At 55.5% G+C, this 14,809-nt stretch overlaps 1 protein-coding gene across 1 annotated transcript in view; it reads left to right on the top strand.

The window, feature by feature from the left end:
• Positions 1–7,895: 7,895 nt before the first annotated feature.
• Positions 7,896–14,809, top strand: part of LOC104511435 (nuclear receptor corepressor 2-like) — a gene marked incomplete at its 3' end in the record, with an annotated part of 52,526 nt that continues 45,612 nt past the window's right edge. Inside the window, 2 exon segments of the mRNA XM_010154052.1 lie at positions 7,896–7,922; positions 7,924–8,004. Of these exon segments, the coding sequence (XP_010152354.1) occupies positions 7,896–7,922; positions 7,924–8,004 (108 nt within the window).

Below are 14,809 nucleotides of genomic sequence, written 5' to 3'. Positions count from 1 at the left end.
TGGGCTGTTGGTTTACGGATGGGAGTACTTGAGAGGGGGATGGAAGGGGTGGAGATGACGTCCTCCTGTCCCCCTTCCCTTGTCCAGCCATCTGTGAGGTGCTACACATTGGGTGCAAACGCTGAGATGGTTTTGGTGCCTCTGGAGGGGCTTTGCCTTTGTCTCGCAGCTATTAATGACCTGGACTAGGAGAGCGGAACGTACCCAATTCACGGCTCCGACCTCTTAGCCCCAGCTCTCCGGCGGATCTGCTTGTGGATGAGCAGCTCCTTGTGCTGGGCCACCAGTGAGCTTCAACTCCTCCTCGCTTTTCCGGGGGAGAAAGGAAGGCGGCAGCGATGTGCAGGAACCTGGGCTGAAAATCCACTCTCCCCACTAGTAACTCACAGGGGGGTGTTTGGAGAGGGACTAGTGGATGGCTCAGAGCTGGTGTTTGACAGACGATCACAAGCGATTGAGTTAGCATTCCTTAAGTTCCCATCCTGCTCCGGAGTGCCGGGGCAGTACAGCCACCGCGTTGCAAACCCGGGGTAAAATGGGTTAGTTCAAACCAGCTCCGCTCCCAAGTGACTCCCTCCTTTAGTGATATTTTATGGCACAGCTGCATAGCATCTCATATATTTTTGAGTACCTTAGTTTACAGGTCATTTAATTTATTTGCAGGCTTTGTTTCAGTTCCCTGGGGTAATTTTGTTCCGTTGCACGTCTTCCTACGGAGGCATTAAATGGTGTGGTTTGTCACAATAGTTCAGCTTTTATGCTGGCAGTCAGTGCTCTTCAAAGATCCTTCTGTGAAGTTTAGACTCCTGAATCATTAGAGGATCACGAAAGAAAAGGAATAATTTAGAAGGCGAAGATGTTTTGTCGTCTTTGAAATTGGGAACGTGCGAAAGGAGAAAAATGTTTAGCAGTACAAGCTGCCTGAAAGAACTTAGGAACTCCACAAAATGAATTTCCCTTCTTTATTCAGGATGTAAATAATCGAAAATGTCACTCCTGAGCAGAGTAATTTGTTCAACAAAAGGATCTTGAGGAGATGACTCTCCTGGCTTTCACGAAGGCGCCTGAGACATCAGAGGACCCGTCTCCGCTGCGATACGAGCTGAAGGGTTTGAAAATCAAATGAGCAGCGTGTTCTCTGCCAAGTACATAAAGAAATCTCGCAGGTGCTTTGTCATCGCCCTTGCCTTTTGAAAGCCATGTTTGTCGGGGCAGACTGGGGCTTGGGTGAGCTCCTGGGAGCTGCGGCTGGGTGTGGGGATGATGCCTTGTTGCAGCGATGGTTGCTAACGGGCTGTCTGAGGTGGCTAAAATAGCCGTGAGGGTCCTGTCGCGTTACTGCGCGTTGGCAGGGGATTGCTTTTTACTGGCTTTAAAGGCGCTTGCGTGCGTTTGCTAAACTGAGATCAGTACCGCGTAACCCTTACCGTATTTAAGGCCAAGTTTAATGGACGAGGAGGACAGCCGGGGTGGAAAATATGTCATACGGTGGGGGCAGAGAGGGACCAGGGGGTGACCGGGGGTCGGAGTGGGGGGGGAAGGAGGTTTGCCCTCGGACAGGCTGACTGCGCGTGCCCTGCGGTGAAAATGCCCTCGATTGTGGGTGGAGTGTTGGAGCATTTCAGGCTTTGGCAGAACAGGAGGAGGGGTTGGATGGTGCCTTTGCACAGTCTGTCTTGCCCCAGCAGATGGGCGTTTGGGAATCAACTTGGACACTTCTGTACCTGGAGCTTTGGGCAGGGTTTCAACCAGAAAACAGGGCGTTTTCAGTATTTTTTTTCCATCCCTGGGCCTTTACCAGTCAGTTCTGCAGGTTTGCTTTTGCTGTCCTTCACTGATTTTCTCCTTTCTGCCTCTGTTTTGGCTGCCTAACCTGTGCTCTGGCCTTTGGCCATCACTCCTTGAGTCCCCTACGCTGTTTCCCTTTGCGGTCCCCCTGCCCTGCTGTGTTCACGTTCAGTCATCTCCAGATTTCATCTCTGGGCGTTTCCATTTGTCTTTGCAGATCGTCTTCAACAGAGGCCTTCCACGGGCTAATTTGTTTTCTATTTCCAGCCTACACTTAAAATAACTCCTTTGTCTTGTGAATGGCCTGTGCCTGGATCCAAATCCCACCTCCCTGGTTTTTGCTGTGGGTTTCTTTTCTTGCCGTTCCTTGGCTTTATCCTTAATTGATGTGTCCCTTTGGGGCATCAACCTGGCAGTCAGTCGCTGTGGGTTGTGTCTGGCAGTAGGCGATGCCGTTGTGCCATGGGAGCGACTGTGCTGTCGCATCCCTGCCGCTGAGCTCACCCTCCAGATGATCCACGGGTCACCTGCAGTCTCTGCTGCAAAAACCAGGAGGTGCCTAAGTTGTTTTAATTGATAAGGAGGAGAAAATCTGACTAGGAATAGGGAAACTAAAGGGAAGGAGGCACGTTACGACAGGATTTGTGAGGCAAAGACTTGGGCCAGCCATGCTGATGCGGCCCTGGCGCTGGGGCCGTGGCCAGGCTGGCACTTGGTGCGTGGCTCGTGCATTTCGGTATGACCGTGTCCCCGCAGCTGGGAAGTGACAGCTCCAGCAGAGAGAAATGGGTCTGTCTTGTGCATTTCAGCACAGACGTGCCCCTGGGAGCCATCACAAGGTCACTTGGGGCACTTAAACCGTGTGGAATCCATTGCAGGTGCTCATCTGACAAGGGGTGTTCGTGGTGGGTCGGTGGCACAGAGCTCTTGTCTGCTCCGAGCATCCTGATTCTGCTGCTGAGGGTTGGGGTCTGACTGAGGGCTCTCAGCGGATGAGTTGCAGCACACAGCACTCGCTTCTGGCTGCCAGAAGCATCAGGCCAAGGGCAGCCTGTCTGGCAAACCTGCCTTTCAAAGCACAACCGGGAGCGGGGCTGGCAAAATCCAACCCTCCGACCTTGCTGCGTGCCACCGCTGTGCCAAGATCTGTACGCAGATGCTGGCAAAGGTTATCTCGGGACAGAGCTAAACGTGGGTCTCGTGCCCAAAATAGCTTGGAAAGATTGAAAAGGAGAAAGACAAGTGGCAAATCCTGCTTTGCTGGTTTGGGCAGTGACAGGAGCAGGGCAGACAAGTCACCTTTTGTCGTAGATCAGACCTGGTTCTGTGCGGAGCAGTGTTGCCGTGGGAGAGCCAATGAACCTGGAACCTTCCAGCGAGGAGGCAGCAAACCAGCAAGACATTTCAGCTCCTGAGCTTCTACCATCCCTGCCGTGGCCTTAGGGATGGGTTGTACCTTCAGGGTACAATAATAATAAGGGTAGCATCCTGCCCTGGGCAGCTCCAGCAGTCCTTCTGTCCTACTGAAAGGACTTCCTGGAATCCGTACATACAAAAATATTTGTGTATCATGTCAACTGTCTCCCAAGAAAACTTCATTGATTACAGAAATCCATGATCGTTACACCGTGGTGCATTTCTTGGGAACCCATTTTCATCACATCTTGAAGGACTACTGGAAGCAAGAATAATTAAAACCAGCGTGGGTACATCTCCGACTGCTTTTCAGGTCTGCTTCAGATCTGGAGCTGTACGGCACGGCCCTGCTGTTACTGGCCCCGGCACGGCTGCTGGCAAGTTGCTTTCTGCTGGGCTGCACACGAGTTTATACCGTGCGCTGGGGTTTTTACCGGGGTGGGTTGGTTGGGCTCCTGGAGGTGAATGTTACAGCTCGGCGTTAATTAAGCATGATAAACAAAGGTCTCCTTGACTTTTATTTCAAACTGCATGAGTTGACTGCAGGTTATATACCGTTTTTCCTCTTTGAGGAGGAAAATAGTCATGTATTTAGCATTTGAGTAGAAACAACTTGGTGTTCTTCTCCAAAAACGTGCATCGTTTAATGTAATTAAACTAGCTCTGTTGTCAAAACTCAATCGAATGTGCCGCGGTGAGCGCGAGCAGCGTTGTGCTTTTTTCCTGTTGTGTGGGGGTACTAGTCGTTGCCCTTCAGTGAGGTCTTTTGCAGTCGTTCTGTGGGCTGAATCCTAACGTTTTCTGCAGACCATCCATGGTCCGTAGACCACAAGTTGAGTAACGTTACTCTGAGCTTAGGAAACCACATGTTCTGTTAATCTTATTTCAGCACGTCCTTGCATTGAACTCGAGCGCTGTTTGCGCTGCAGGCCTCCCAGTCTCTGTTAGGATGGGTGAACTGGTATTTTCTGGGAGCTGGGAGTGTCTGGTTGTTCCTGCCCTTTCAGAGGGATAACTAAGGCAGGGGGGGTAATTATGGCAATGTGGCAAGCTGGGGACCTCACCTGGGAGTTCTGCTCACGGGGGAGTACGGAGTTGATTGGGGGGTTGGCTCTAACTTTGAAGAGCAACAAGTGTGTTAAGTGACGTTCGTTGATTTATTTTTTGCAAATCAACTTAATTGCAAAGCCTTACTTTGGACGTGTAGGGTTTTTGCATGGTCCTGCCTGCATCGGCCCAGGAGGTGGGTTGGTGGACTGGTGCAGGAACGCGCATCCCTGTGAGCGTGATGCTGCGGATCGCTGCAGGGCGTTGTGAGCTGGTGTGTGACCATTGTTGGGGCTGCATGGGCGTCTGCTCGGTGGTGTGGCCTGTGCCCGAGCTGGCGTGTGCTGCTGGGAGCTGGCAGGCATGTGGGAGGGCTGGGGGGAGGTTGCCGCTGGTGCAGGCAGGTCAGCACTAACCTGCCGTGGCTGGTGGGGTGCTCTCGTGGTGTGAGCTGGGGAGAAGAGGTGATGGGGAGTGGACTTCAGGTGGTAAGTGGCATGTAAGAGGCTCCAGCAGTGGGGCAGGATCCTGGGAATCTCCCAAACAAGAGGAAATAGGCTCCTGCTCCCGCCCCCTCGGCAGGTCCGTGGTGTAGCCCTGATGCTGGGTGTGCCATAGGCTCCAGCTTTCCGCCCCAATCGGAGGCTGTAAACCTCCTCGTACCTAGTGCCGTAATGGCTAACACAGGTCTGCGGATAAACCCATCCCTGATGGACACTCCAACTGGTGGAAATACTTTTCCTGTAAGACAACGTCTGTTTCTTATCAAAATCAGTTGGGAAAAGTGGGAACCAAACAGTTCGATCTTCAGGATTTAGAGAGTCTGGCTGCACTATTTCTCTTTCATTTCCATTAATCTGCTCCTATTGTTTGTGTTCCTCTCTTAAAAATAATTAATTAGGGGCTGCTACTGAGGAGACACCCTGGAATCTCTTGCTGGGGATGGGTGGCCAAGCATCATCCCAGTTGCACTCAGCTATGAACCAGCACCAGCGCATCCCCAGCAAGACATCACGCTCCCAGTTTCCTCCCAGTGTGAGCACCCCCAGCCCCACTGCTGGCTGGCTGGGGACTCGGCACCCTCCCCGGAGTGGTGCTGGGCTGGACACGCTGCAGTAGCCCCTGTCTTCACACATGGGGCATAAAAACAGGCTGGAAGGCGCCTGTGGAGCTGCCCCAGTGCTTTGGGGACCTGATTCAGCTCCAGCCCGCGGTGCAGAGCACCCAGGGCCTTGGGTTTCATTGCCGCTCCGTGGTTTGCTGGTGTGGGAGCCATGGGCAGTGCTTTCCCTGTTTGCAAGCACATGGTTTTTAACTCTTGGCCTTCCATGGGCTTCTTGTTGAGGCAGTCTGGTGCCACTGGAAGGGAGGGGAAAGCCTTGGTGGCTGTGGCAGCGTGCAGCCAGTGGCTTGCAGGCAGCGCGCTTGGCGCGAGGCCGTTGTGGTGGCCTCTGTCCCTTCATCCCACGTGTGCTCGTCCCTCTAGCATACTGATAACTTCTTTTTTTTCTGCTTGCACAGACAGAAGGAAAAAAAAAAGCTTTTGAACTGTTTGAGAGCTCGACATGGTGTGGCTCTGCACGCTGTGCTGTTTTAAAGCCGAACTTCTGATCTGAAGAGTTAAAAACCACGTTTCTCTTGTTGTAGACCCTGCCAGGGCAGGGTCTGGTTCTCCTGCTGAGCTTCCAGGGAAGCTTTGGCTCGCTGAAAGCTGCCAAAGGCTCTGGGCCCCCCCACTCGGAGTATGCGTAATACATGTGCGTGATGTTTACGTGTGCTGATTTAACTCTTAAGCGGCTGCAAGGCAAGATGTCCAAGTTTGGATCTGTTATCAGGAAAGTACCGTAGGCTTCTGCAGGTCCCCGTGAGGTTTTGGAGCCTGTGGGAGCATGGTGCACGTGGCCCTGGCAGCTGCGGGGGAGGGTTCGCCCCCATGGAAGCACACATGGGCTGCGGGAGGCAGAGGGTGGGTTCCGGGAGGGTGAGCGGAGCGGGTGTTGACCTGCGCTTTGGGTGGGACGTGGCCATTCAGATCGCATCCAGTCGGAAAGAGGGGAAGTGGAGTAGTCATACTGGAAGTATAAATATGCGCCGGGTGCTTTTTGGGTGCCTCTGAATTCCCCCGCTTGCGCAGGGGCTTTCCTGTGCCGGGGTGGATCGCACCGAGCGCGCCGAGCTCCTGCGTCGGGAGGCTGTCCCCGGCTGGGATGAGCTGCTGGTGCTTCTCGGGAGCAGGGTAGCAGGTAGGGTGGGATGTGTGGGTGCAGGGCATGGGGGAGTCCCAGCTGCACTGCAGGGAGCGAGCTGAAAGCAGGAGGGGACCTGCTTGTCCCTCCGCTCCCTGCCCTGAGAGCCAAACCTTGTGCGTTTGCCCATGTGTAACGTGGCAAAGCATCTGCGCCGAAGGGTGACCTGCAGCTGGAGCGCGGCGATGCCCGAGGATGGCAGACGTGCGGAGGCCTTAGTGGGAAAGTGCTGAAAACTGAGTTTTGTTAAACGTGACCTCTTGGAGGGGCCCCTTGGGGCTGCGTTCCCCCTGCCGCGGTTGCAGGGTGGGCCGGGGACCGTTGCCTCAGTTCGGCTGGTAAGCCGTGCGTGGATGCCGCGACTGGCGAGGGGGTCCTGTGCCTGCCTGCAGCAGATAGCGATGGGGTTATCATCACGGGCTGATCTGTGGTCTCACAGGAGGGGAAAACAAGACAGACTTCCTCTTTCTCCCCCTTCCGCACCCCCTTTTGGTTTCATACACGCCAGCTGCTGCTGCGTTGGCCGGGGCTGGCCGAGCTCCTGGTCCAGCGGAGACCCTGGGAGTGTGGGGAGAGGCTGCTGGGGAGTTGGTGGGGCTGGAAGCATTCCCTGCCAAGGAAAGATTTGGATACTGCCAAAATCCTGGCGTGAATCCATCCTGAAGTGTTCCCGCACTGTAAAGGAGGCATGTGGAGCGTGCTCAGCGCTGCGTGGGATGGAGAAGGGGTTCTGGGGAGGGGAAGCTGGGGGAGGTGGGACTCTGCCTGGTCAGGACTGGGCCTGGCCATGTCCTTTGTGCCCGGGCTGCAGCGGGAATATGTGTTTTCTGTAACAAACTGTTAATATGAGAGTAAGGGTTAGCCCCACGGATGGAGAGGGCTGGCCGGGAGGTTGGTGCCTGTGTCCCTCCTGGTATGGATCAGGGCTTCCCTCAGGTGGCTGCGAGAATGGCCACGGCTGGGAAAGGAAGGCATAGAAAGCATGGGAAAAGGGATGGGCTGGGGAGGGACCTTGTACCGTTGGACTTCGTGTTGATGTGCCAAAACTCTGAGCTTGTGTTTTTGGGAACTGTCACTCCCCAAAAAACTACTCATCTCCAAGAGACTTGGAGAGGTAGGTGCACAGAGCCCACATAAATTGCTGGCCATTTGCAGGCCTGGAGCTGGGCGAGGGCTTTCTGGGGCAGTCGGTTGGGATGGGTTTGGGGTAATCATTCGCCAGACTTTCGGTTGTTGCATGGGACCGTGGTCAACTGCATTTTAACCTGCTGCTTTCCCGTTTGCTTCCAGTTGTCGCGTGTTGTGGAAAGCGCATGCATGATGAAGAGGAGCTCTCGGCTCTCCTAATCCTTCATCCGTGATTTGGAAGCAGCGATCTCCGCGCCCTGATCTTCCGACATGTCTGGATCTACGCAGCCCGTGACACACACAGAGCTGGCGTGCCGCCGAGCCGCGCTATCCCCCGCACGCCATGTCCTACCCGGTGCAGATCGCTCGACCGCATGCGGTAAGGCAAGAGGGTTTCCTTCCCTACCTGCTCACTGGCCTCGGATGTGGCTCTTGCAGAGAAATCAGACCTTTTCCGTGCCTGTGGTACGGGATTTCATCGTTCCTCTCTCATGGCATCCTCTTTTTGTTTCTCCAAATGGTGCTTTTGGCTTTTCTGTCCCTTTCCAGCCTCTTCCCAGCACTTGCTGTGGCAGCGCTGGTGGGCTCATGGCTTCTGGGCATCCGCGTCCGCCTTCCTGGCGAGGGCACCCTTAATTGGGTGCAGCACCTAGTGTAGGGAGAGAGGGGAAGGGTGACCATCCACCTGGAGCCAGGAGGGCCTCCAGCCCTCTTCAGCTTGGCCGTTCTTTGGCGCTGGCTTGCAGGGGAACTGGCGTCCTCTCCTGTGTGTGGACTTTCCGTGCCCCAGCGAGCCCCTTCCTGGCTCCTTGCACCCGTGGGAGAGCTCTCCTGAATTCCAGGTGGAGTGCCGGGATGAGCCCGCTGCTTGCCCTGCGGTCAAGGACCTGCCCCTCTCGACATGGTGTTCTAGGCTGGTGGTGGCACTCCAGAGGAGTAAGGAGAGAGCAGAGCTGCTCATTTTCTCCATATTATCCACCCCCACTTTTTCTGCCTCTGACGCTGACCTGTAGCCTTGTCTCCTCTTGGATCAAGGCGTAAGCTGGCAACGGCTTTTGTGTTGGCCGTGTTTTGTTGAATGCACTGGAGCTTGCGTGGGTTAATTCACCCGGATTCAGCCTCTCCGTTTTGTGCCGTGTCACTCATGCTGTGCTTGCTCATCCTGGAGGTTGAATGTTTTAGCTTTAAGCCCTTAACAGAAAAAACTCTCCTTAGTGGAACAGCTTTAGTCAGCTCAAGCTGCTTAAATGAATCTTATTAGGTGCTGGAGTGTGGCACACGCTGGTAAGGTTCTTTGGAGCTGCTTCCTGGGATGTTACAGCGAGGTGGATGTGGCCACAAGTTACAGAATCCCAGACTGGTTTGGGTGGGAAGGGACCTTAAAGCCCACCCAGTGCCACCCCCTGCCATGGGCAGGGACACCTCCCACTAGACCAGGTTGCTCCAAGCCTCATCCAGCCTGGCCTTGGACGCTTCCAGGGATGGGGCATCCACGAGTCACATGAGTTGGCGAGGAGACCTTCCCTGGGTGATGTTTCTGACGTACAGAATCCCAGACTGGTTTGGGTGGGAAGGGACCTTAAAGCCCACCCAGTGCCACCCCCTGCCATGGGCAGGGACACCTCCCACTAGACCAGGTTGCTCCAAGCCTCATCCAGCCTGGCCTTGGACGCTTCCAGGGATGGGGCATCCACGAGTCACATGAGTTGGCGAGGAGACCTTCCCTGGGTGATGTTTCTGACGGTGGCAGCTACTGACTGGTGAAATTCCTAGGCTTTAGGGTTTGACTGAAAGTCTGGAAACCCACAAAGTGTCGGTGAAGGGGTGAAATTCCCTCGTCTGCTCTCTTTGGGCTTCAGCAGAGCTGGAGTTCGGAAAGGCTTTGAAATGGAAAGGTTAAGGAGGGCGCAGGCTGAGCTTTTGGCTGCGTTAGCCGGCTTGTCTGCATCGCCCAGGGCCTGCATGCTTCTGCACAAAGCAGCTTTTCATCCGGGCTGTGAGACACGCTGACCTGGCTGGTTTGTGGGAGTGTTGCTTCCATCGGTGCTGGCACGTTTGTCTGGGAGGTGGGACTGAACCTAGAGCGTTGGTCTCAAAGATGATCCCCGTTCCCTCTGTATTGGGAACCCAGCGGGAGACTGTGCCCAGGTGAGCAGGCTCTGCAGTTCAGAAACAGACCAAAGAAACCTCAGTACCTGGAGATGGATTTTAGGAGAGCGCAGAAGGCTCCAACCTCGGGGTGAGTCCCCATATCATGCAAACCCCTTTGTGTGGCGGCAGCAGAACAGCCGGTGGGGCCGTTGTTTGCGAGCTGGGGGGAGCTCTGTGGCTCTGCCTGGCGTGAATGCTGCTTTTATTCTGCCCTGTTAATGTTGGAAGAAGTTGCTGGCGTTTGCTTCCAGCAGCTGTTTTTACAGCCGCCCGTCACCTTCCGAAGTTACGCGGTACCCGTTAGGGGTGTGGATGTGGGAGAGCTCCGCGCTGAGGTTTTGGTTTTGGATGGACAGCCCAAAGGCTGCTCTGGGCAGGAATGTGCCAGCCCCATGCCAACCCCTCCTGGGGAGGGCAGCGTTTCTGTAAGCGTGTCCATGCACGATGCGCCCTGCCACCCTCGGCAGGCTGCTGCCCGGAGCTGGAGCCTGGCCACGGCTTGAGCCTGGAGCTGCTGGCTGTTGGGATTGCTGGGAGAGCACAGCCCTGTTGCTTTGAAGTTGCTGCGCTGTTTAATATTAAAAGACAGCAGTGTTTGCTTGCATGTCTTGGCCAGGTCGCTTTGGTCATGGGGTGTGTTTGCACACAAGAGCTTGTTTGGAAGACGGCAAGGGAGGCCAAAACCAACCCGACAACAGCATGTCTTGCATCTAATTAGGTTTTGGTTCTGGTTTGCTGCATTCCACGACATCATTTCCTGAGAAGTGGGAATTTGTGAGCCTGGGGATCCTTATCCTGGTGGTGGAAACACCCTGGTTGCCTCCTGGGCAGAGCAGGGCTGCAAACGCAATAGGAATAAGTAGTCACAGTCCAGCGGTGACAGTCGCAGAGGGGGACGCACGGCAGGAAAGCTGAGCTCAGAAATGAGCCGTGGCGTTACTTTAGGCTTGGAGATGCTTTATGAAAAGTGATTGGAAGGATTGCAGTGGTTAGATTTCACAGATGAGGGAAGGGAGAGGGGATGTTGGGAAGAGGCAGAAGGCGGTGGAAGCAGTCTTGGGCGTTTGTCTTCTCCCATCGTGTAAAACCTAAGGGAGTATCCAACTAAACTGGGGAAAAAAGACATTTCAATTGGACAGACAGAAATATGCTGTGTACATAGGGGCACTACCTCCCAGCAGCATGTTCCAGGAGTTACCGCTGAGTTGGGAGCTGATGGAGAAGATCCAGTGCTGGCTGAGCGAGGAGGTTTGGCAGGTTTCACTGAGGTGCCGGCTTGATCCAAACTGAGCTCTGACAGGCAATGCAGCGAATGAGCTCTTCTGCAGGATGGGTTGGTCCCCGTGTCTGTCACGGTGTCCTCCTCCTCCTCTGTTTCTGCCTCACTGAGAGGCAGCTGGTCCCGCCAGCTGTCAGGGAGGCCAGATGTGGGAATGGTGCGATGTTCCATAATGACCCTAGATTTAATTGCATCTTCCTAAAAGAACGGCTAGTAAAAAACCCTCGACAAGCGTGCAGCTTTGGAAGGGAAGCAGCAGGCTTGGTGAAAAGGCTCTGGTCTGTTTGTAGGTAAAACTAAAATCACCAATAATCAGCATTTCGTAGGAGTGCTCGGTGGTTCTTGGCCGAACTGCAGGAAAACCGGGCTGGGCTTCAATGTTGGGGAGCGTAGCTGACTCCGGTTGTGCCTGGCTTGGAGCAGGGAGTTGCTGGAATGCTCAGTGACCTTTAGCTGAAGGTGAAAAACCGCATGACATGCTCTTAACCTTCTAAGGTGCCCAGAGTCCATGCGCTCTCAAGGGAAACCTTCTCGTGAAGGTGGTTCATTTTCAGGCAACCCATAGATATTTTCTGTCAACAGATCAGTTTTCCTGTGCAGCGCGTGTCCTCCTTTCCTTTGAAAGCCTCTTTCTGATCAGTATTCCCTGGGGACAGAAGGGATCTCTCCCATGGATCCAGTTTCTTGCTGTGCCCTCCTTACTGGTCACCTTTCCGTTAGGGCCCTGACGTTTTAGTGCCGCAGGAGCGATGGGGGCTGGGGGCTGGGCTGCTGTGCCAGAGGGTGGTAGGAGATGCAGGGGGTCCTCCCGTGCCGCCTCTCCTATTCGGGAGCAGCTCTGTCGCTCCGTATGTCCCCTGTTTGCAAAGCAGCTCTTGCGCAGGAGCATCCCGCAGATCGCTCGTTGTTCTTGGCCTGGGATAAACAGTTCCTTGTCTGCTCAACCGGAGACGAGAGGCAGTGCCTTGTCTGCGGAACCGGAGACGAGAGGCTGGTGCAGACTTGCGTGTCGGTTCAGTGGCCTGGCCAAATGGCCGGGGAGGATCAGCGCCTTCCCTGCCCAGGCTGCTCCTCCCAGCAAGACGAGTCCCAGCCGGTCTCCTGCCACGAAAGGTGCTGCGGGGAGATGCTGGCTCCTCCCTGGTGACGTGGCCAGTGGCAAGGTGACGCCAGGTGAGCCTGCAGTGTCTCGCATGATGTACCCGAGGCGCCTTCTCTGCCGTGTTGGTTTTCCTTGGGGTAGTTATTCACACTTTCATCTGCTGGAAGCGAAATGCCAGCCTGTGTCTGCGCTCCAGGAACTTGCAGAACAGAAGAGTTTACCATGCCAAATGTTAAAAACCCCCAGGCTGCGAAGAGCCGTCTCCAACCAGCTCCGAGCACAAGGAAAAGCCTCCTGCTCCCAGCTGTGTGGCTGAGCGGGGAGCGGTTCGTGCCAGGGATTCTCATCCTCAACTCTGCCTGCCAGGCTCCAGCCGATGTTGTAAGGGATGACTTGAAAATCAAAGCCGTACCTTGGAAACACAGACTCCGATCGGGTCTGTATGTCTCCCTTGACGTACCTTGAGGCTCCCAGGGAGGATTGCGTGAGCACTGAGCAGCTCAGCGGTGGATTTGGGAAAATTGGTTTTCTTCTGTGGGAGGGGGAGAGCATGGAGGTGAAGGAACAGGACACCTAATTCCCTGCCCCGGGGTGTCTCTCCCATTGCCAGGAAGGAGTTGACTTACAGCAGTTTGAGTTTAAAGCTCATTTTCCCTAGGATATAGCCTTTATCCAAAACAATTCCTGTTCTTCCAGCTACCTGAAAAATCTATGGTTGCTCCCTAATCCGCTTTCTGGATGCGATTTGATGCAGGGGGTGATGCTTTGCTTTTGGTTGATCTCAAAACTGTAAATCCGCAAGGGAATAAAAGGTTTGGCAAAGGTGGAGACCCACTAAAGGCACTTCTGGAGCTTCTGCCCGCACTCCCGGGCTGCCTCTGCCCGCGTTGCCCCACCAGCCCCCACAGACACCCTGGGGCGCTCGCAGGTTGTCACCGTCACCACGTTTATCCAGAATAGTGAGCCGGTTGGGTTCTTTGGCCTGAAGGGTTTGCTGTGGAGGTGTGGGGAAGGGTGGGAGAGAGCTGATGGGGGATGTGGGGGAGGCGAAAGGGTCCTATGTGGACCTGTGCATAGGTTATGGGTGTGGTGTGGGAGGAGGCAGAGGACTGTAGTGCAGACGGTGAGCAAAATGACCTGGTGCTTGTCAGGTGGGAGTTGGGGGGTTTGCTGTGTGAAGAGCTGCTCACCCCGTGCGGGTGTTGGTGGCTGCAGGCAGCAGAGCGCCAGGCGTGGGGAACGGAGGGAGGGCAGACGGGTCATTCTCAGCTCAAAGGCGCCTGGATGTGACTGGGACAAAAGTCTTGTGATGGAGCGAGGCTGAAAAGCAGCACTGTGATGGATGTGCTGTGGCGCTGCGGGCACCTCGGGCTGCGGGGAGAGGGCTGGCACCAGTCAGATGATCGGAGAGCCACCCCCACCGCGACGTGCCTTCTCCATCAATGGCACATTGACACGGGCCAGCTTGGCACCGCTGACACCCCTGCGAAGCTGGAGAGGTGGGGAGGGGGTGTCAGGGAGGAGGCGTTCTGGGCAGCCGGGACGGGTGCGGACAGTGCTGGCCGCAGCAGCAGAAAGCGATGCCTTCCAAGAAGGGGCCAGGCGCAGTGCGGTCACCTCCTAAAACAAAAGGCCAAGTCAGCAGCTTCCGAGAGATGGACGGCAGCGATGCTGTGTCGGAACAATGAGGGCGTTTGTCCTTGCAGCACATGTTGCATCCCCGTAGGCGAGATAAAAATGCGTGCGCTCAGCCAGGTTCCTGACTGACCTTCTCTCCAGCAGCGGAGCTGGTGGTGGACTGGTGTTCGGTTTGTGTGTCTTCATTTTCTCACATCTGCAAGCGAGCCCCTCGCGGGGTTCTGGGGAAGGAAGTTGGGCAGACAGCAGCGTGCTTGTGGACAGGCTGTTGTGATCGGTAACCACCACCCTTTGCACCTCCGTGCAGGTTTGCAGCAGCAGAGGATGGCCCCCTTCGTGCTGGGTGGGGGAGTGATGGTGACGGGCTGCGTGCCGCGCTGGTCCCCTCGCAGCCCGCGCCGGGACTGCACCTCATGCAGTGACAGCTCTGCTGCTGCCTGCTTCCTCCCAAACCTTCCTCCTTCCTCTTACCTGCGTCGGCTTGGGGAAGAATGATTTTCTCCAGGCGAAGGCCGAACAGTGCGTTTCTTGGTCTGCTCAGCTGTCAGCACCGAGGGCATCGGGCACCAGAGCGCGTTGCTTTTTATTGCTAAAACAGGTCCTGTTTGCCGCTGGACGAGTGGGATGTAGAACAACATCCAGGGTGTGCAGCGCAGGGGTGGGGGGTGTCCCTGTCCCTGGTGAAGATGCTGGGGTGGTGGCCGTGCCACTTTGGCTGCCCCATCCAGGACTGGGTCCGCCTGGCTCGCAGGGGGCACTGACTGCTAGCCCACTGGGTCAGGGGGCTCAAGCAGCAGCTTATTGCACATATTAATTGCCAAATGGTCTGAGGTCCTTGCAGGTTTCCAGTGGGAATACACTCCTGTGTGCTGCTGGGGGGGTGGGAAGCTCAGCCCCGGGGGGATGGGTTGGCCTTGCAGTCCCAGGCTGTGCGGTCAAGTCTTGGCCACCGTGTTGGGCCTCCCTGATGCGTGTCCCCTCTGCCGTCCTCGTCGTACAGGGAGTAGCTCTGGG

Source organism: Eurypyga helias, unplaced genomic scaffold (genome assembly GCF_000690775.1).
Source record: "Eurypyga helias isolate BGI_N326 unplaced genomic scaffold, ASM69077v1 scaffold13186, whole genome shotgun sequence".
Lineage (NCBI taxonomy): Eukaryota > Metazoa > Chordata > Aves > Eurypygiformes > Eurypygidae > Eurypyga > Eurypyga helias.
This window is presented reverse-complemented; position numbering and strand designations above follow the sequence as displayed.